At 44.8% G+C, this 23,219-nt stretch overlaps 1 protein-coding gene across 1 annotated transcript in view; it reads right to left on the bottom strand.

Annotated features, from left to right (window-relative positions):
- ITIH2 (inter-alpha-trypsin inhibitor heavy chain 2) overlaps nt 1-23,219 on the bottom strand; it is a 40,032-nt gene that overhangs the window by 8,363 nt on the left and 8,450 nt on the right. The window contains exons 4-15 of the mRNA XM_075599417.1: nt 22,737-22,909; nt 20,488-20,592; nt 18,314-18,476; nt 15,723-15,830; nt 15,100-15,225; nt 13,139-13,255; nt 11,169-11,337; nt 10,072-10,197; nt 9,481-9,662; nt 8,552-8,737; nt 3,002-3,141; nt 1,298-1,470 (exon numbers count right to left, since the gene is read on the bottom strand). Of these exons, the coding sequence (XP_075455532.1) occupies nt 1,298-1,470; nt 3,002-3,141; nt 8,552-8,737; nt 9,481-9,662; nt 10,072-10,197; nt 11,169-11,337; nt 13,139-13,255; nt 15,100-15,225; nt 15,723-15,830; nt 18,314-18,476; nt 20,488-20,592; nt 22,737-22,909 (1,768 nt within the window). The remainder of the gene's footprint in view (nt 1-1,297; nt 1,471-3,001; nt 3,142-8,551; nt 8,738-9,480; nt 9,663-10,071; nt 10,198-11,168; nt 11,338-13,138; nt 13,256-15,099; nt 15,226-15,722; nt 15,831-18,313; nt 18,477-20,487; nt 20,593-22,736; nt 22,910-23,219) is intronic.

The raw sequence follows: 23,219 nt of genomic DNA, 5'->3' as shown, positions 1-23,219 counted from the left end.
AGATGACAAAAAAAAAACGTTACATTTTGTAATCATTTAAACATTTTTTGTAAACTTTAAAATCACCCGAATAAAGATTGTTATTTCAGTTCATCGGTCAATTAAGTACATGTATGTGGCATTGTATGCATTGTCATTCCAAACCTTTCTGTATTTATTGGGAGTAAAAGACTTATGCTGTTATCAGGGCCACTAGAGGGCGCAGGTGGGCTCCGGGAGAAGAGTAAACTAGTGGGACCCTACAGCACAACCCTTGGGACTTAATAATGAAAGTGAGAAAAAATTCATCTTGAGCCTGGTTGGGGGGTGGGAGTTATGGACCAGGCGTGTAGGGGGGTAGGTATGTCCTATGGGTGGGATGGGAAGATAAGGTATGGGCCTGGTGAGTATTGAGGGTCACAACAGGGGGGGTGGTGCAGGTGTGTAGTGTGCCTACCTGCAGTCTCAGAGGATTGGAGGGGGCCTGCCAGAGGGCCTGCAAGAAGGGGCCCGCAGAGGTGCTTTTCAGAGGGGGCCTGCTAGAGGGCCCCTCTGACAGGCACTTCTGAGGACACCCTCCAGCAGGCCACCTCTGAATTTGGAGCCTCTGCGGATCTGGCACTACATGGTAGGATCGTCGGCAGAGGGGCCCAAGCCCCTTGACTCACTGGGCCTGGGACAGCAGCCCCGGATGTTCCCCCTGTCGGCGGCCCTGGGTGAGCCCCTTATGGCGGTTTGCCCTTGGCAACTGCCCTTTTTGCCTATTGGATAAAAGGGCCCTTGTTGTTATTTAAATGTGCACTGTTCCTGGCACCCTCCCAACTTGATCCGACTGTCAGTAGGATGCTTTGTGTACACATCCTTTTAGTGGCCACTTTCAATAGGGTAAATGGGGTAAATTCTGTACTGTACTTGAGCTGCATTACGCGCTTTATGAACATTAAGGGGCATGTGATATGAAGCAGGACAAGTGTGGGGCAGTTTGGTTTGTTTCACATTGCCCCACTTTTGCCTTGATACATAGAACCATTATGCCCTTTTACAATGGAACTCAGGGTCTCAATATACCATTAGTTAACCCCTCCCAAATCTTGAGATACCTGCATTTAAATCTGACTCAGACACATATTCAATATGGCTTCGGGGGGTGGAGGGGAGTCATCTTCCCTCTGCCTGCCAATAGAAAGCTGCCACATCAACAAGACATGATGTTGCGGCCATACTGTTTTTTTCCCCCCCCAATGTCTTTATTTATAATATTTAATGTCTTTATTTACAATATTAAAGAGATCAGTGAAAGAGATCAATATAAACTGACTTGGACAGCAGCCTCCTTTGGGGTCTTTGGGAGAATCTGCCAACATCCTCTCATTTCCACTTTCGCTCTCTATCAGCAGTGAGGTGAGCGGTGTCACAAAATGGTGGTCGATGGAGAGCTGGAGGATTTTCTTAGTGATGTTCCTTTTGGAAGCAGCTGAACTAGCCAAGTTTCTGTGGGGAAAATCATGAAAAAATCGATGTTCAAACGTCCCTTCGTGTTGAACCGGATAACTGCGCCCCTTTTTTGACGCATAACCACCTTTATGACCCTGGAAGTGTCGGCTAAAGTCCATTATGATTTATACTGGCATACAGCACCTTCTGCTTTCATTTTTTTATTACCAGGCAGCCAAGACCCCCGATTCAATTTGCAGTGGAAAAGCCTTTCACACGTTGGAGAATATTTTAGTCCCATTCATTTGAATGGAGCCCGATCTATTCTCCAGGACGGGGAAGACAGCACTTCCTAAGACTTCCTTAGGCCCCAGTTTATGGACCAGGGGCCGGCCTAAGGAAGGAGGCAGTTCTCTGCAGCAAGCAAAGGAAGGAATAGTATTGCATTCCAATACACTTATAAGTAGGGGTTCTCTACTCAAGTCCTCAACACTTCCCCAACGGGTCAGGTTTGAAGGATATTCCAGCTTCAGCACAGGTGGCTCAATCAGTCCCTGCTTCAAGCCACCTGTGTTGAAGCTGGGGTATCCTTAAAAGCTGACCTGTTGGGGGAGGATTGGAGTTGAGAACCCCTGACTTATAGCCTGGTCGATAGCTTCTGTCATGTATGATGAAATAAAACAAATATGGCTTCCTCCCACACGTTAGCAGAGACAGCAGATACTCTGTTTCAGATATCATTTCTATATCTCCTGGTTTTACATTTTGAAACTCAGTTTTAAACATGACGCGGACTGTTTCTAAACACCCAGGAGACTTCTGATTGCTTCACCTTTCAATGCATCAGGTAGGTTTTTCTTAAATGCACATTTAGTATGTAACAGTTTCTATCAACTTTGATATCTCTTGACCGGATTTGTGTCCATGTTTGTATGTACATACACCATGGGATTTGAGCGTGTACTGTATAAATAGAGATTTGTATTTTCCATTGGCGGTGACGTGAAGACATGATAATAGGCCCTTCAGTCGCTCCTACCAACTTTTGTGGCCAAGCCCTGCCATCTACAGCACTTATTCCCTCACTTGCTGCCTCTGCAAGTCTCCCAACAGAACATTTAGGCCTCGTCCAGGTGGGGAACGGGCGCGCTGGCGCTCCGGCGCTGCTCCTTGCTCGGCAGGTGCGAGCGCATCTGGGGGCGTGGCCCCGACATCACGGAGCTGGTTCGCCCTCATTGGGCGAACCGCTCACGTGACGCACTTGCGAGCAGCAAAATCAATTTTGCTTGCTCGTCATGCGGCTGAGCGCCGAGCAGGCGCGCCCGCCCGCTCACGCAGGCCACGTGCATTGTTGCAACGTGTCCAGCGTGAGCGCGCGCGCTTGCTCAGCACCACCCTGGACGAGGCCTGAGATTGTTAGCTCTCCGGGGCAGGGATTTCCTTTCCTATTGTCTGATTATGTTTGTACTTACTGTATTATAATCCCCTGTACTATAACTGGAGGCAGAAGTTCCTGGATGAGTTGAGTGTGATATAAACAGGTCCCTCTAGTGGAAGAGAAACAGAACTGCACTTTGTTCCAACTCACCTCTCGGCTAAGAGCTGGTTTATGGTAAGTTGGGCCCAGTATTGCTTGGCGAAATCTGGGAAGGCGTGTTTGCTCTCTGCAAAGAATTCATTCAGCGCTTCCACTTCTGTCAGTGTCTCAATAATTAAATCAGAATTTGCCTAAATTAAAAAAAAAAAAATAACTCTCAGACGTTTTGTTAGCTACATTATTTGTGAATTTTCCTTTACAACTCCCAAATCTTATGAGACATTACAATTCAGATCGGATTCAGCTGCAGCGCATGTTCCCCACCCTCTGGAAGATATGGCAGCTACCGTGTGCGTGCTGTGTTACCTGTGGCTCACAGGAGGGCCGAGCCTCGGCTGCTGTGAGCCTGGGGTGTGCCTGATCCGTCAGGTGCAAGCGCCTCCACCTGTAGTGGGATCTGACTATGTGGGATGACCTCGTTACAGGACCTAAATAATAATATTATACACGTAGTGATAGACAGTTTTACTATAGGCAAGGGAACAGAATAACAGTACCACACCAATGTGGGCCACGCACGGCCGTGTACCCACAGGGCCCATCAACCCAACCCCCCGATGGACTGTCCCCTCAAAGTACCGAGGTGCTCCTGGGCACCTAACCTCCCCGGTGTCCACAAGAGCTAGCCCACCCAAATGTATGAGACAGTGCTGCCCCACTAGAACTGAAGGTGTACAGTTGGTGCACTTGGTGAGGTACCTTCTGGGTGCTCCAACACCCAGTAGCGCTGATACGGTATTGTGGGATCCACTGATCCTGCGATGTCATCCACGAAGCCTCCACCTCTATGTTGGGTGGTGTCTCACGTGGATGGTTCTACCATGAAGTATGTCTCTGTACTATGGGCCCAGGTCGCAGCCGCGTCCTGGCTTTTCCTCATGCTAGTGCTACCTATCTATGGGGGTCCCTGCAGCAGCCACAAGCTATCACAGTGAGTCGGGGCCTAGCTGGGGCCTAGGGGATATCTGGCCTAGTGCAGGGATCACAGACGCCCTGCACCTAACCTACACAACCTACCTTAACCTTGTCCCAGCTCCGACTGACGTGTTCCTAGCGCGCGAATTGTATCAACCTGGGTCCAGACCAGGTCTCCTAGGTAGGAGATGATTCTGGTGCCAGACCCTTACCCGATCATCCGCATCTTTTATGCGGTAGACCGGAAGGCCCGGCATCTGTGACTCAACTTCGAACACTCCGTCTCGCCAATGGCCGGCCAATTTATGTTTCCCGGGGATTCCGAAGGTTACGGAGGAGTACGGCACCTCCATGACGATTCTCCCGATGTCTGACCTTATGGTCGTAACGCCTTTTATTTTTGGCGTTCAGCTGGGAAGAAGACTTTTCGGCTAGCTGATAAGCCTGTTGCAAGCTTTCCTGGAGCCATTGCACATACCGGAAGTGCGTCGTATCGTGTACCCCATCGGTTGATACCCTCAGACGCACATCTACCAGCAGCCGGGCTTCTCGACCGAACATGAGGAAGTTTGGAGAGAATCCCATGGACGAGTGGTGAATACAATTATATGCATGTACTAATGTTTCCACATGTTTGCTTCATTCACATTTCTGAGCGCCTTTCAGGGTATCGAGCATATCGAGTAACGTCCTGTTAAATCGCTCCGGCAGAGTGTCTCCCTCTGGATGGTTCAGGGTCGTTCGGAACTTAGTTATGTTGAGGTGCTTGTGTAATTCCCTGATGAGTTTACTATCAAAGTCCCAACCTCTTCAGGTGAGCCATTGGTGCGGCTCTGGTGGGGAGGGTCTTGCACTGGATGCACCGTGAGCATCGGCGGCAGTGTCGTTCTACTGGCTCTCGCATTCATGTCCAGAAGAACCGGTCTCGTATCAGCCCAAAAGTCTTCTCCAGGCGAGGTGGCCATGTTCGTCATGCAGTGCTTCCAGGACCATATGTTGTAGGTTCCTGGACAGGACCAGTTGCTTTCTATCTGGGTGGTTGTGGTATTGCACCACCCGATAGAGTAGACTGTTATCAATCTCCTACAGAATAAGGGACGTAGACTTGAATGGTGTCTCACTCACTAAAGTACGAATAACTCACTACGTTTTTATCTAGAACCCCCAAATCAGTTGATTTGGATCTTTTGACTTAGTTACATATCATGCTAAATCTAAACGCTATAAGTGCTTCAGACTACAAACTGACTTAACTTCTTCAATTATTCAACATATGACATGTATTTGCAGGACCACGTCATTTATGAAGAGTATTTTCTGAGCAGCATTCTTATTACTTACTGTACTGGCATGTATCGAATGTTAATGACTATCTATATTTCCTAAGCTGAGCCATACTGGGCAAGCTACCCTCCTATCTGAACAAGCTCCTCAGTCCTACAACACGCAGCACTTATCACCTGAGATCTGACTCCAAAAGACTGTTCATGGTCCCACGGCTCAGCAAAGTATCCGTCCGCTCCTCCATCTCTTACTGTGCACCCCAAAACTGGATCAATCTACCGGAGACTCTCACAGCCGCCATCAGTCTAGGTTATTTCCAAACTAAAGCTGTCTCACATTTTAATCTAGTTTGTAACTGTTACATACGCCTATAATATATATTATCTCTTACTGTGCATGCAATGTCTTGTATATAATGTCTAACCCTGTTCATTTAATGTAATTATGTATTTGTAACCATGTATTATCTGTCATCATAACACTATGCCCAGGACATACTTGAAAACGAGAGGTAACTCTCAATGTATTACTTCCTGGTAACACATTTGAGAAATAAATCAAATAAATACTACTGGCCATTCACGTGAATGTAAGGTAAGGGGCATTATAGTTTTCCCTGCTTAGTAATTATGAGCAATGTGCTCCAGTCACAATGTTTATTATAATAAATATATTTTAGATACCTTCAGATCAGAGCATTTTATAATAAACATTCTCCCTTTCCCCCATTGACTACGTTTGAAAAGCTCTGTCTAAGAGAGGCAAATACAAAGGGACTTATATCGCAGATGTATAAAAAAGTGGTCGGTTCAAACTTTACAGAAAATTATAAATTGCCTTATATGGTTAAGTGGGAAGCAGATCTGGGAGAAGAGGTGAGCGGAGAAGACTGGATGGCTATTGTAACAGCAGAGCTCATATGCACTACTTTAAAGGAAAACGCATATAAAGTCCTTATGAGGTGGTATCTCACTCCACAGAAATGAGCAAGGTTTGGACCAGGATGCTCCCCTCTGTGCCCAAGACAGTGTGGAGCATCGGCGAACCTGTTACACATGTTGTGGTCTTGTCCTAGGATAGTCCCATTATGGACACAAATTAGACATTGGCTTCAGAGGATTTTTGACCTCACTATTCCTCCGGATCCATGGCTGTTCCTTTTGAATAAACCTTGGCTGGGCCTTTCCAAAACAGGTAACAAACTGATTATGCATTTAGCAACATCCACGAGTTGCGAGATCGCGGCACTGTGGAAACAAGCAGAGATTCCATATATCCCCCAGATTAGGAATAGAATGTGGTATATTTGCCAGATGGAAAAAATGAACGAGTTTGGTTAATGACACTGGCGCCAAATTTATAAAAGTCTGGACGCCGTGGTTGGCCCAGACAGACATCCCACGAGTAGAGAGAACCACAATCTGGCAATGATAGAGATAGATGCGTTCTCGTTTGAAGTACGGGTAAGAATATGAGTAAGAATGAGCTATAGGTCACCTTTTAATAAGACTAACCAGAAATATAAGAAATAATAAGAACGTTAGTCATCTACACAAGAATTTAAGAAAGTTCCCATAGGAGTAATAGTAAAATAACAGAAGCAGAGTTCTCACACCTGTTATCCCCCTCCTCCCCCCCCCCTTTTTTGTTGTTGTTGTGTCTTTTGTTTTTTTTGCTTGTTTACAAACAGATAACATGTTACAATTTTGATAAGAATATTTTTTATTCCACGTATGAAAGTTCTAAATATGCAATGTTTTATTTAATATGAAAAAATGAAATAAAAATTTGAAGTTGGAAAAATAATAATAAATATATATTTATATATAGTTATGCCTGTCAGTTCTTATAAGAAATGTCATATATATATATATATGACATTTCTTATAAGGACTGACAGGCATAACTAATGCTATTAACCACACCTACTTGGCTGCAGTACACTATAAGAATTGCTGGCTGTGTGTGGCAAAAACAGAAATTTAGATGTTGGAAATGCTATGTAGCGAGGTTCCCTTTTTGCGAGCTGACCCCCCCCTCCTTCTTGGGCTCGCAGCCGCCGCTCGCGAGGAGGTGTGGGGGCAGGTGCGCAAGCAGCGCGTTACCTCGGAGATGCGGCCGGTTGCCGGGGACGCGATCGGGCCGTTGCTAGGGCTGCGGTCGCGTCACTTGGGTCCCGGCGGCTCGCGGAGCAGGCGCCGCCATTGTTAGGTGCGTTGCGCATGCGCAGGGGCTAGGAGCGCCGGGAGGCCCACAGACAGGTCGCGCATGCGCAGTGAGGGTAGTCAGCCCCCAGGGTGCACAGGGGCAGAGCCACATGACCCCAGGGAGCCAATAGGTCATCAGTATCTCCCTGCTCAGCAAAGAGATACATTTCGCGGGCTTGCAGCACGTTTTGGCAGTTGGTGACCGGAGCAGGGGAAGGAGGTAGGGTGCAGGAGTCAGTGACTCCCTGCACTAGGCCTGCAGTCCCCTAGGTCCCAGATAGCCCTGAGTCACAGTAGCTGAGTGTTGTAGGGACCGGCCCTAGGTTAGGGACCCTGCCCCATTAGCTATTTGTTAGTTAGGGACACAGTGGACGCTGCGTTTCCTGCTGAGAGACTTGGGCTCAAGTCTCTGTCATTAAAGAGAGCTGGACTATCTTCAGGGTGGGATCGCCCCTGACGGATCACCACGCGGGTGGATCCTGGATATCGTGTAGGAGCTCGTCTGATCCTTTGTGAAGCCAGTTGCAGGCCCGAGCACGGGAGTGCTCGGCAGGTAATCCGTAACAACAAGTGCACCAACAATCCTATTAGCTTTAATAGTGACTGCGCAGTCACACATATCCTTTCTCAGTAGAGTGCGGGACATTGTGTGGGGTTACTGGACACGGGGTGGGATCACCCGATGATAGGGGATTAGCGTCCTGCGAGACGCAGTAGTCAGTGTCTCCTCTAGGGAGGGACACCTGTTGATATATGTGCATCCGCTTATGGTTATGATATGCAAGTACGTTTTATGGTTGCTGCAAGTAAAGTCATTGATTGTTTACATACGTTGTGCTGGTTATTTATATGTGTCCTGCGAGGAACAATTCCTGCTCTGCTAGGAACCATCGCAGGTGGAGGCGCTGCACCGAGTACAGGGTTACTCTTAATATAATTGCCCCAGGTTCCCCGTGGCGGAAGCTCAGCCCTCCTGTGAGCCTAACAGGTAAATCACCACACCTGGTAACACTAAGTTCCCCGCACCCACACTATATCTGCGATTGGGTGGGGTGGAATATCCGTTACAACTATTTGATTTACAAATGTATTACTGTATCATATAACATTCTGTATAAAAGGGTAGAAGACTTACGGAGGCTGCGGTGACGATGCTATTTAAAATTGGAACACTTTTTGGGTCAACTTTACCAGCAACAACTATCTCATCTCCTCCAAAATAGTTGTGAAATTTGTTGTGGGTCACATCGGAGACGGATTCCGTTGGATACTCAAGGACAACGTTCTTGAGCAAAGGAGTGGAAACCTTCTTATAGAATTCCTGAGGATTACAAGGGACGTACAGTTAATAATTTCCTTTTGTACAGCACTGACAATGCATGGGGCACAATGAGCACCTGCCCAAAGATAAAGGGACATATGTAACAAGCAGTGTTCTGCCACATGGCAACTTCTGGAGCTGGATGACAGCGTACAGTCTTTTCAAGTCATTGGGCTGTAACGTGTCTTCCAACACTGGAAGGTGTCTTCAAGCAGGAGACTGAGCCAAAGTGACTTGCGCAGTGTTACAAGGAAAGCTAACATTTGAATTCGGACAGAGTTCACCCAGTACAAAGGCAGTGTTCTTACCCGAAAGGTAGTCCTTCTGTTACCTTGGGATCTACTGTATTTATCAAACAGAGGGCTCCAACTCAGACCTGACATTTTTCATTGATGTAAAAACTGATATATATTGTAGCTTCAAGTATCTAGTCCTATTGCTCCATGTCCCAAGTGTCCCCTGTAAAAACTTCCAACAAAACGAAATAACGGCAAATACCATAATATACCATATCAACGGTAGATGACTCATATTTAAAAAAAGGTTCAACTTAATGCTCTGCCGATTTGGTAAATGCTGGGAGGTACTTAAGAAAGCTACAGTAGTAGTTTCCATCAACCAACCATAATTATAACATGGTGGCAACCACTGCATTTGACGGACGCTAAATGATACAGGAGGTATATAATCTCACACACAAAATAGTATTTTTTACTAAAGAACCTGGTATATATAATATGCACCTTAAGTTGGGCAGCCGTATTCTGGTTTCCATAAATCCTCTGGGCCATTCCATGATTTTCCTGGGCAAGTCGTTCCAGGAAATCATAGTCCACATCAAACCCAATGCCAAGGGAATGCAGAGAGAAATCATCACGGATATTTTTCTTCACATTCTTCTGAATTTTAGTCAATTTCAACTCACCTGAAGGGACAGAATTGAGTGAGCTTTAATGTATCAAAATGTTTTTGAAAGGCTCACAAAACCTCTAAAGACGCATTGGCCATAACTCCGTAAAGTGTGAGTACCGCCGATCCGGGGCTATTGCAATACAAACCCTTTAATGGGACTTTCACAATATAGCGCTAGATCTGCGCTATTCGCACTTTAAAGAATAAGGGCAGAAGAATGTACTACAAATCAAATGCATCCTGTGCCTTGTTTCAATATAGCGGTATGAACTATCAAATTACTTGATAACACAACACACATTTTTTGTGTTTAGAGATCAGCTGGTTCAATTGTTACTACATTATTTCTTGCAACACACACATTGCCCAGTTTAGTTGTAACACGGTGCTGCTATGAGTCTGAATTGTGTCTCTCATCTTACCCACGGTGGGATCTCCATCCGACACCAGGACAATCAAGGACACAGAGTTGGGATCCAGCATTCCGTGGTCACTGGCTTCCTTCAGTATAAATATTGCTCGAAGAATAGCTTCGTTGATGTTTGTGCCTGTTCAAAAAAGAACAATTAGAATATTTTTCATTCTGAACCATCAATTCAAATACTCATTCATTGTTCCAGTTATAAATACACTGTATTACACCAGGGGATGTACACCGTCTGCTATTTTTAAAGCACTCTTTTTATATTCCTTTTGATTGTTTATTATAGAGTTTATACACTGTTTTGTAGACAGTATGATGACTTTTGCACAATCAGTAGATAAATTCAAAGCAGTACATCTTTTTTAAGTTCTTTACCTGGATATCCATAACAAATGGCTCTTCTCCAGCACAGGAAAACAGCGTCATAGCATAAGAAATATTAAGCAGGACATCATGTCTGTTTTTAACAATCAGAAACCCCCCTTTTTACTATGCGTTGATATGTCGTCCGACACATTCCAGCGACAGAAGACACCTTCCTGACAGTTTACTTGAATGGACTGTAAGGTGTCCTATGGCACCAGAAGCCCTCTTATGACCTAGCATCGCTTAGTAAATATTGGCCAATGTGTCCCAGTCCAATAATTGCTATCAGTAGGAATTGGCCAGTTACTTACCTGCATGGGCTTCCAGTTAGGAGTTGATGACTCCCATAGCTTAGCTCCTTTATGCTTTATTATTCCATCAGAAATTATATTAGGACTATAATGTTCTCCAATACCCTTCTCACCTACAAAAAATAACTAGGGGGGTCATTCTACATAGTCCAGAGCAGCTATTCTGGCTGTTTTAGGCCAGAACTATCCATTGATTTCAAGAACGCTTTAGGTCTGAGGTTCTCAACTCCAGTCCTCAAGCCCCTCCACCAGGTCAGGTTTTAAGGATATTCCAGATTCAGCACAGACTGAGCCTTTGATTGAGCCACCTGTGCTGAAGCTGGGATATCCTTAAAACCTGATATGTTGGGGGGGGGTTATCTTGAGGAGTGGAGTTGAGCACCCCTGCTTTAGGAGAGCATTTTTTTAAATCACTTACCTCCATTGGGCTGGATTCTCTGGATATATTTCTTGGCGTCTTCTGTCTCAATGGAAGAGGCATAAACCAGTTCCTCTTTCCAGCATCGAATGTTGTGGTTGAAATCAATGATACTAAATTGGTCATCAGATCGAAGGTCATCCAAAATAGTCTTCATAGCGTCAATTGTCTAAGAGGAGAAGTTACACATGAGGATTTATGTAAGCGATTCCTTCTACTCTATTATGCACCGGTGATACAAAATTACTAGCTAAGAAAACCGAGCCATATTAAAGTAACACTAAGGACCATATTATACTGTAGGACCACGAGGAAATAACCTGAAATCAATGAGATTTACATACAGATGTAACAAGATTTAACGTCTTCGGTACCGCTGCCCGCTTGGGGTCATGTGACCGCGATGATCGTGGGATTGACCCATTCATAGCATGGATCCCGTAGACTTTTGCTTGGTCGTCCGCGGCGCTAGGAACAGTAAGTCTGGCTACATCTGTATGGGACCTTATTATTTAGGTCAGAGTAGCCAAGTACAGTATAGACATTTATTGTTATGGGATCTAGGAAAGTGGAGGAAGTTATGGAACTGCATTTGGAATCAGGAGATGTTACTTATCTGCAATAGTCCCAATGTCTTCCTTACATACACAAAGCTGAAACCCATCCACCCTTGGTGATTTGGGTTTGCGCTTATTTTCTGTGTTAAACATATTCGAGAAAGACATAGGACAGCAGAGCAGTCTAAAATATATGTGAAATCCTGTTATTTAATCTTTGTGATTTCTCCTTGTAACTTATTTAATACCAACGGATTCATTGAACAGTACAACTGTTATTTCCCATAAAGAATACAACTGTTGTTTTTATCATCTAGAAAAATGTAAAGTTTACAACAGTGGTTCTCAACGCCTCATCAAGATCCTCCAACGGGTCAGTTTTTATGGATATCCCTGCCTCAGTCTTTGACTCAGCCACTGACATAGTCACCTGTGCTGAAGCAGGGATATCATTAAAACCTGACCTGTTGGGGGATTTTGAGGCCGAGTTGAGAACCACTGGCTTGCAACGAAATATCTGTGGAGTGTTGCAACATGGGAAAGAAGATTACGAGTTATTACAAATATAATACAACTACTGTATGTCACTGTACAGAGCATAAAAAGGTTTATTAAAAGATGGCTTTAATAACAATGTGTTTCTACACATAGATTATCAAGGATTGCACCATAGACCACTGTCACCCTCTTAGCGACAGAGCATGGCTTGGTCTAGCACTTAATGTAACTTCCAGGCTAGAAAAAGAAACATCCTGTTCTGTTATTCTTCCAACTCAGTGCTTTTTTTTATAACCAGGGTTCCTAGGAAGCTTTGGGCTCCCCAGGCGTCCCTAAAGGTTTCTCTGTAATTTTCTGGTCATTTGAAAATTGTATCAAATACAGAAGAATTTACAATGCATCTGATCTCAGATACGCTATTAGAGAGGGTTGGGGTTCCTTACAATGCATCTGATCTCAGACACGCTATTAGAGAGGGTTGGGGATCTTTACAATGCATCTGATCTCAGATGCGCTATTAGAGAGAGTTGGGGTTCCTTACAATGCATCTGATCTCAGACGCGCTATTAGAGAGAGTTGGGGTTCCTTACAATGCATCTGATCTCAGACGCGCTATTAAAGAGGGTTGGTGTTCCTTACACAGAATCTGATCTCAGACGCTATTAGAGAGGGTTGGGGATTCCTCAGACTTTCACTTGGGGTTCCTTAACCAAAAAAAAAGGCTGGAAACCACTGGTCTAACTGGTTGTTTCGCTAGTTCGGTAACTGATAGACAAATACAAGTCCATATATTCACCTTAAAATCTTTACAAATACATTTTATTTTACAATAAGGGCTATTACTGAGAACTGACCGCATTCCAACTGGTTAACCGTAAGAGATACAAAGCTTTTTGTCTACAATAATACACTTACTTGTTTCATTTTCAGCCCCCACATTGAGCCACTGACGTCAATGACAAATAAAATGTTCTTTGGCAGAGGGGGAAGATTTTCCGGAGCAAAGAAATGGAGAAAATATCCGTTGAACACCTGAAGAATAAGACAAGACATGGAATCGCTGAGGGTTGGACGGAGACCACACACTTACCTTTCTATTTCTCAAGGAATGTCTTAAACATTTACTGCAGATTTCATTCAACTGTGGATCATAATACACTTTTGTAAAATACATCTGGTGGATCTGGAGACATTTTTGGACTGTTGTAATACATGAGAAATATAACCAAATATTCTACATTGGGAGGCAGAATTTCAAAACGAAGGTGGAGAAGTCTTAGACATCATGGGGTTGACATTGAAGTGTATGAGTTTTGGTTATAACCTGACTCATATATTGTATAAATTCAAAAGGGAGAACAATGGGTGCTCACATAGTTCCGGAATACAATGTTTCCATAATAATATCCAAAGATATGAAGAAAAGGAAGAACATCTCTTGCATGGAGCAGGTAGTGAAGGTAAAGTTAGTGAGAAGTCTTGTGCACATAAATAATAATAAGTCCTCCTGAAGGTAACCGCAAATGATGGTGTCCCACGCTGCTGCAGCTTCATTGGGTGTGCAAAAATGTAGCAATCTTCAACAAGACAAAGTGCTCGCATGTTTTTCTCTTTATCTTCAGTTTCTTCTTGATTTAGTATAAAGATTTAAATCCTTACCCACTTCTAGAGTCGCTTTGCTAAGGTGTGACCAGCTGCAAGTAGAAAAGTCCAAGCGTAGAAATGCAAGAACAGCAGCGCACAGCCAAGGGAGCCAGGTTCAGATTATAATAAAAATAGTTTTTATTCAAACATCACCAAAATGAGTTCCTATTCCTTTTGGTGATGTTTCAATAAATACTTTTTTTTAAATTATAATCTGAACCTGGCTCCCTTGGCTGTGTGCTGCCGTTCTTGCATTTCTACACATATGTCGTATAAGCCTGATGACTTCTGATAAACCCCAATTGAATTTCGTAGGAAGTAGAAGGTTCAGCTTTTTGGGATATAATTCTGAAAGGGATCTCACAAGGAATGGCAAGCGGAGAAATGAGTCTGCCCAGTGTCTTAAAGCAGTTGTGTAAACTGATACTGTGATGATAGGCCAAGACTATTAATATCTGTTGTGGCTAAAGCAACGATTAAAGGTACTGTCCCACATTAGAACAAAGTAAATTAATGGCATTGGCATATTTGAGTTTAGTAAAAGGTAAAAACTCAGACGTATACATATTTCCAAATCGGGTTTGAAAGTTTAAAAACTTGTTTTGTTTTCCCCTTCAGTGGGGACTGTTAAAATGGCTGAAGGCTGGTGGTTGTTTGGCAAGGTAATCTGATGTATGCACAACACTCGCTGTCAAATAGACACATCATAGGTTAGGATAAACATTTCCAGGGTGCACTCTCCAAAAATGGATTTAAAATACTTCTTCGTGTCTCATTTTTGTTTGTTGATAAAATAGCAGTCACTTAGTTTGAGGCTATAAAACACATCCATGCCATTAGTTCAGATCAGTTGTACTTCACATTGCATCAATAATGCACACATGGGATTATTCTCCGGTTCAATTAGATTGATTGGAAACAATGAGTACAATAAAAAAAAAAAGCAAACGACTGTATGACACTTCCGCTAAAGCAAAAGGATAGAGTTGTAACCTCTGCTACAGGGGCGGCCAACTGCAGTCCTCAAGGGCCACCAACAGGTCAGGTTTTAAGGATACCCTGCTTTAGCACAGGTGGGTCAATCGGTGGCTCAGTCAGAATGACTGAGTCACCTGTGCTGAAGCAGGGCTATCCCTAACTCCTGGCCTGGTGAGGGCCCTTGAGGACTCGAGTTGGCGCCCCACCCCTGCTCTCCTAGAACTGAAGCTGTCACACTGTTACAACGAACGTACCTGAAGCTCACTGCTCGCTTCCCTCTTAACATCGTACTTTACAACAAGGTTTCCGTCCACGGCCGTGGCGGAGCAGTTGGGACACTGACGCTGCTCAGCCAGCGTCGGCTTGAAGGATACGTGCGCCTTGGAAAAAACATACAAGCTATTACAGGTGGCAGGAAGCGACGACAGATGTGGCACCTCATTATGTTACTTTGTAGCTCTGAAATATGAAAATTACCAGAGGATTTCCCAATGAACTTCCTGCATTTGATAATACACACAAAGTTAAAGTTAATCATACCTGTGTATATATATATATATATTTTGTATGCATGTAGATATGTATAAATATTTTACACACACATGATAAATGAACAAGATTGGCTATTGGCTCCTCAACACATTTCTAAACAAAAATAAAATGATATGAAAGTGTGTCTTGTATCCAACAATTTCTCTATCAATAACGTTATAAGAGTGGAAATTTTGGATACGAGATTGTGTATTCCTAAAATGACTATTTGTGTATTCCTAAAATAACTATTTGTGTATTCCTAAAATAACTATTTGTGTAATGGGTTGAGTGGGCCAAAGTTGAGCAGAACATATTTATAGAATATTTATCATTCACTGTTTACCTTCTTTTCACCTGTGGAAGTTTGGACCAAGCCAGACAGCGCCTCTGTAATTGTGCTCGGCACATGGACAAATCCAATGCCCTGAGGCTCTGTAATGTAGACATCCACCTGGAGAGCACAAAGAGTGTTTTATTCTGTTACCTAACGGGTCAAAGTATGTCATAGATCAGGGGCGGCCAACTCTAGTCCTCAAGACCCCCCAACAGGTCAGGTTTTCAGGATATCCCTGCTTCAGCACAGGTGGCTCAATCAGTCATTGCTTCAGCACAGGTGGCTCAATCAGTCCCAGCTTCAGCTCAGGTGGATCAATCAATTCCAGCTTCAGCACCGGTGGCTCAAGACTGAGCCACTGATTGAGCCACCTGTGCTGAAGCAGGGATATACTGAAAATCTGACCTGTTGGTGGCCCTTGAGGGCTGGAGTTGGCCGCCCCTGTAATAGATCCTATGCTGTCCTGCCCTGCTTCAGTACGGTATATCCTATTACTGTACTAGTAGGTGAGTAATCCAGAAACTGCTGTGACTATCAATTGTTTGCCATTCTTCTTTATATACAGGTAGTGCCGTGCCTGTATGCAGAACTTTACACAGATGTGATACATAAACATACACACGGAGAATAATGTAATTAAAGGTAAGCGCACAATACACAAAAAGAAAGGAATTCCTCACCAGAAGAGCTTACAATTCAAGCAAATGTACAGTAGATACGCAGAATATTATGTGGCAGTATAGAGCTACGGGTCCCTGAGCCATATAGTTACCCCTCTGTGCTCAGCCCTGATGTCCCCAATCAGGGTTCTGCCGAAATCCTCTAATGGCAGATACCTGGATGTCTAAGCAATTCAAGTCACCCAACTCCACATAAGATCAATGGCCCTTACTCAATATATTGTGAAGCCGTTTCCTTGTGCTTGAGAAAAGAAAAGCTCCAATCATGTGAATAAGACTAAAATGTTCTCCAGAGCGGGGAAGTAGCCTCACATTATATTGAATAAGAACCTCCGCTGAATGGACCCCCCTTATTTCTCTTTGCCTCTCTCCCCTCTCGACCAAAAGCTCTGTTTCAGGTTCTGGATTAAAAAGCCTAACGTAACTGGGTGATTTCGAAGCCCTATTTGCAGGAAAGTCACTTCCATTAAAATCAGTGGGAGTTACTGGGCGATAGAGCCCCGACTGACACTTTTACAATTTAATGAACACACCCCCTTAATTAGGAGAGATTGTTTCATTTGCGTATTTCCCAGAATTATACAGCCGAAACCAAATCACTACCTGAAAATGATGGCAAGATCTATTTCAAAGGGAGTTTGACTTGCAATTTAATGAATAGGCCCACGTGTGTCAAAACCTTCTCAGGTTCACTCATTTTTCTCATATTTAAAAGTTTGATGATCAACTTCTCGAATCTCCGGCTACTCATTTTTTTGTCTAAGTGCATTTTAGAATACTCACTATTTTTGTGGCTCAACATAAATAATACATGTGTGTCTGACACAGTTCTGCAGTGTACATAGTGATATCCAGTATATGTTTAATTTACGTTTCTCAGCTTTGTAGAACTTAGTGTTACCAGAAGCACTGGAGCCTGTTTATAAGTCTCATGTGTGCAAAACTGCAGACATTTGAGTGCAACAAAATAGCGACCGGATTAATCAGAGGAAAGAATCCAACCGATAGGATTTTTATTGGAGAATGTTTGCTTTTCCATATTTTTGCAGTCAAAGGGGGGTTATGTTATAGGGTTGCCAGGTGGGTTCTCCAAGATTACTGGACATGATGGTGAAAGGTGAAAGGTGCTTGAGACACACACACGCATACCTCTCTCCACTCCATGCTGTTTCCTCCTCTCCTTGGCCCCCATCCCCAAACTCCTGACATCTCCTGATTGGCTGCTACTGCGTTATGCAGCCAATCAGGATGGAGGAAGCTGCCCAGCCCCTCTAGCAACAGTCCTGCTCTCTCCCTGCTTGGGGGAAATCCTGCAGCCCCCCCAAGCCAGTCAGGTCACTGTGTCCAGAGAGGTAATACCGGTATACACATACATGTCCTGTATTACCGCTCCATTTTTTACTGGGCAGAGTGTCCAAATACAGGACAGTCCGGTTGAATACTGGACGCCTGGCAACCCTAGTTATGTATCAAAGTTCTATGACTGCAAAACTGGGACATCCCTGGGTGTTTCTTTTACTCCAAATTTGCCCCAGTTTTGTAACTGGGAGACCTCGACATACCCCCCGCTGAGTTTTGTCCAGCCAGTGGGAAGGCCGGTGTGAGTTCTTCTGCAGCTGGAAGACGTTGATCTCAAACCTCTTAGGACTGTTAATGGTTTTTCTGCCCCCCGGTGGTTGCAGGACACTGCATTGCAGGCACTGCTTGCGGGGCAAGGATGAATGAGTCCACCCTCCCACATTGTACTGCGCAGCGCAATATGCTGGTGCCATACAGATATTAGACATATTAGTCATAATAATAATAATGAGGCCAATGTGACGACTGGGGTGCCATTTGCTGGCAATTAAAGATGTATCATTGTTCAATAGAACCCCAAGGCAGCATAGTATTCCCACGAGTCTCCGTTCTACGTCTTACCTCTAAATGTTTTGCCAGCCTGCCGGGTTGAATGTAGAGGACGTGTTCATAGACGCCCAGTTTCCGACGGAGGACTTCTTGGTAATGAATTTCAAACTGGACCTTGGTTCCTCCAGGCACATTCAATTCAGCTTTAAAGTTCTCCATATCAAAAGAATTGGTCCTGCACATGGCACACACGCGGAGGGTTAAACCCGGCATTTGTTGGGCACATCATGTGTGAATCGGTGGTTTCTGATCAACGCTGTATAGTTGGTGTGGCAATCCTTTTAGGAAGTGTGGGATGGGACTTATTTACATATACTTTGCATATCTCCCAGGGTACCTCAGGTGTGCTCCTTTTTTAGCACAGGCATCTCTCCCTAATTTATTTGGAGGGACGCTTGAGTGGATTTATACAACTGGAGACTCCACACATTTTTTGTCCATCTCTAGTTCTGAGGCACAAGCAAATGCTTAGGACTATTCTTATTCCTTTATTTGCATACATAAGGTATTCGTTTGAAATATGTTTGAGTCAATTCAGTGAAAAATCCTAATTAGTACGTTGTCAGGGCTAATACAGTAAGGCGGGGTTCCCAACTTCAGTCCTCAGACCCCCCCAACAGCTCCGGTTTTCAGGATATCCCTTCTTCAGGACAAGTGGTGCAGGCTCCAATGGAGCCGCTGATTGAGCCACCTGTGCTGAAGCAGGGATATCCTGTAAAGCTGACCTGCTGGTGGCCCTTGAGGACTGGAGTTGGCCACCCCAGCTCTACACCTATGCTAAGATTTCGCATTATGCAGTAGCGCTAAATTATTAATAATACCAAAGTAAGACATCCTCATTCCCGTCTCCTGCACGTGTCAGGGGCTATGTAACAATGCGCAGAAAATGGCTCTCTGGTGTACAGCGTTTTGTGGACAGATTTAAACTTGGTTGTGACAGTTCAAAGGTAGCAACATCACCACCTGGAGATGGTTATGCTACGTCAGATCGGGTGCATAGAAAATGAAACACAAATTAATGAGCGTCACAGAATTTGACACATTGACGTTTAATGTGTGCGTCTCTTAAAGAGGCTGTTCAAGCTAACCGCTTTGTAAATTATTATTTATTATTATTATTTTTTTTTTAAAAACAGGATTGGGGCAGGGGTCTCCGGAGATCAACCCCATTAATTTCAGCTCTGGGGACCCCCTGCACCCTGAGATACCTCCGTAAGGGCTCCTGGTCGCCGCTCCGGCTAGGATAACTCTGGTTCAAATAATGGCGACTTCAAAGCTCTCGCCTCCCTCGGTCCAATAGGAAGCCGTGACGTCAACCCTCATGGCTTCCTATTGGCCCGTGTCACCCGGACCTTTAAACAGCACTGAGATACCGACACCCTCTACGGAGGTATCTCGGAAAGCAGGGGGTCCCCAGAAATGAATGGGATTCAGCTCCAGAGAGCCCCTGCTTCAAACCTATTTTTATTTTTGAAATGCAATGCTTAGCTGGGACTGCCTCTTTAACTGCTTCGAATGACACTCGCGAGCTCCGGTCCTATAAACTATATCAAACACTGAAGTGGTCCGTGGTATGAAAAAAAGACGAGGCCCTCTCTGTGCAGCTGAGTAGTATGCAGTAAATATGCCGTTTTCTGTGGCAGACTTAACGGGGACCAGCAGGTTTAACATACAGATGCAGCGGCCGTTACTCGAACAACTCACGGCGCCGTTTTCGTGTGCGCTGCTGTACTCCCCGTGGCAGTAACGCCGCCAATTGCCCCAGTCACACGTGTTTATCGCGGTTGCTTTGTTTGAATTTCATGGATTGTGTGCAATTAAATGCAATGAAATGAATGAATTGCAATGTGTACAGTACTGTGCTACTCTGTCAATCTCAGGTGTTTAAAAGCCAGAACACTACAATGCCATTTTCTGCACTCGCGTCTTAAGGCGGTACGGTTGGAAGAAATCCCGCGCCATGACATGGCTATTCCGAGGTATACACCGCGTGAAGTGTTCAAATAACGGCCGCTGCATCTGTAGAAACCATTAGCCCGGGCCCAGGGCATTGCGCACGTCATGCCATGCTATCAAGAGATAACAACGCACTGAACTTGTGGGGCTCTGTGTATAACGCGTGGAACGGTTTATTAGCAGGCGTGGCAGTGAGATAGTAAAACACTGGTAACATCCATCCCACGTACCTCATCAATCCGGCAGCTTTGCCTCTTGCCCTCGCCTGGGAGTACAAGCTCCGGGCCACAGACTTCTCCTTAATTGATCCGCTGAATATCATGCCGTTAACATTCCTAGAAGAGTAAGAAGCACACCCTCAATCTGTCAGCGTGTTACAAATTACTGGGGAAATGGAGAACATTGGTTAAAAAACTGCGCGGCATTCCACATAGGAAAGCGTATTATTGTGTTAGGTGGTGCGGCAGCTATCCTGCGGTCATCGTACGGTCCCCCCCGGTCTGTGAGTAACGGGGAGCCGTGCGTTGCGGGGACAGCCGCAGCTCCCGTTCTAAACACCAAGTGAACATGTTCATGTTACAGAATCGAAGCGGCTGCACTTCTGTAACCCAGGCTGTGCTGAAAAGCTGTGGAGTACGGCAGGCAGGAGCTCACAGGGGGCCCGTGTTAAAATGGATGAGAGACATAAGGTGACTCCCTGTGAGTGCTCATTTGCATGTCGTTTCCCAGAATCCCTGGCTGCAGTGGAAACATTGTACTGCATGCTAAGAGATCATGGAGAAAGGCAGGATTGCAGACCTGTCTGAGACTTGCGAATGTGCTCACACGTGATATTTTTATTTGCTGTGCACATATTACAGTACAAAACATTGCTGAATATACATATGCAACTGGCTGCCAGGGGGTCAGCAAAAGGGTTCAAATTGATTTCGTCCCCGGCACCTCAGATAAGATTAACTCAGACCAATCATTTCAAGGGATAATTTGTAACGCCCTGTAACCAAAGGTTCTTGTTTAGAGAAAAACTGAGCCTGAGCCTTAATCAGAGTAAAATGTATTTATATTTAAATAGATTCCAGACATTCCAGACAACTGGAATGCTTTGCCTATATTTGTCGCGTAGGGGAGTAGTAGCTTGACTAACTAACCCCAGCGAAGCTATGCCTTCCAATATCAGACATTTCCAGTCTCCATTGCTGTCAGTAAAATCAGAATCCAGCCATCCAGCCATCCAGTCATCCATCCAGCCATCCAGTCATCCATCCAGCCATCCATCCATCCAGTCATCCAGCCATCCAGCCATCCAGCCATCCAGCCATCAGCCATCCAGTCATCCATCCAGCCATCCATCCAGCCATCCAGCCATCAGCCATCAGCCATCCAGCCATCCATCCAGCCACCCAGTCATCCAGCCATCCAGCCACCCATCCAGCCATCAGCCATCCATCCAGCCACCCAGTCATCCATCCAGCCATCCAGCCAGCCATCCATCTAGCCATCCAGCCATCAGCCATCAGCCATCCAGTCATCCAGCTATCCAACCATCCAGCCATCCAGCCATCCAGCCATCAGCCATCTAGCCATCCAGTCACCCAGTCATCCAGCCACCCATCCAGCCATCAGCCATCCATCCAGCCACCCAGTCATCCATCCATCCAGCCATCCAGCCATCCAGCCAGCCATCCATCTAGCCATCCAGCCATCCAGCCATCAGCCATCCAGCCACCCAGCCATCCAGCCATCCAGCCATAAAGTCATCCTCCTCCTTTTCATACTCCCTTCACCATGATTTGGGCCTCTCACCCTCAGCCCCACACCTTCTACATCATGGTAATAAAGCTAATGTTCCTAGCCCTATCACTCATTATTAATCCATTATCTACGTACCCACGCAACAAACATATTATTGGTGGTCTCTGCTCAGCCCCCGTGTGCTTTTATTCCACTGTAAATTGCCTAACCCTTTCAGTGGGGAAGGGGCCAGCAATATTGAACCCAAATGGGTTTAATATTAGTGCCCCTAGCTCCCATCTCATGCAGTGCCCCCACTATGTAAATCATCATGATGGAAATGAGCGTGTAAAGGATCCACTACAGAAGTGTATGCATTAATAACAAATGAATTGACCATAATTGCTAAATGCATTGGAACTGCACTACCCTGAATACAAGATGCTGGGAGAAGCAGAATCTCCAGGCTGCAAAATGGGGTCAAAATTGGAGCAAAAAACTGCACCAAAATTATCAATAGAAAAAAATCCATTGCTGCTAACGGAACCTTTTATTTTGCTCCAGTTGGGTTGTCGAGAAAATGATACTTAGCCTCCATTGTTTTTTATACTATGTGTCCAAACCAATGGTGCTCAACTTCAGTCCTCAAGCCCCCCCAACAGGTCAGGGTTTAAGGATATCCCAGCTTCAGCACAGGTGGCCCAATCAGGGGCTGAGAGGAGAACCGTTCCCCGCTGATAATACTTACATAGTAAAGTTATTGATGTAGGCTCCCTTGGGAATCTGTATATCAAACACCAGGTTCTGGGAGTTTGGGGAATTGTTTACCACTTTGCTGCGGATCATGGTATTGACAAAACGTGAGGTGATTGTGGATTCAACTTTGTAGCTGTAAAGAGTGATGGAGTCCTGTGAAAGTCCCTGTGTGGAAAACAAAGATGATCACGTGTTAGAGGAGCAGTTCCACTTATGTCACAAAAACACACAGTATCAGCCCACATATAGCTTAATAAAGACATTGGCAATGTTATATTATAATGTGAAGTATCACATTCTTGTATCCTTTACAGTTTGCAAACACATGATAAGTTCTGTTGTGTATAACTCACCTGGTCAGGGGATGTGTGTAAAATATAGAAAGTTTGGTGTTGTTCGCTCACATATGATTACGCTGATGTGAACAGACAAAACTTCAACGCAAAGACTCTCTGGAGCTTGATATATTGAACCA

Source organism: Ascaphus truei, chromosome 5, assembly GCF_040206685.1.
Source record: "Ascaphus truei isolate aAscTru1 chromosome 5, aAscTru1.hap1, whole genome shotgun sequence".
Taxonomy (NCBI): Eukaryota; Metazoa; Chordata; class Amphibia; order Anura; family Ascaphidae; genus Ascaphus; species Ascaphus truei.
This window is presented reverse-complemented; position numbering and strand designations above follow the sequence as displayed.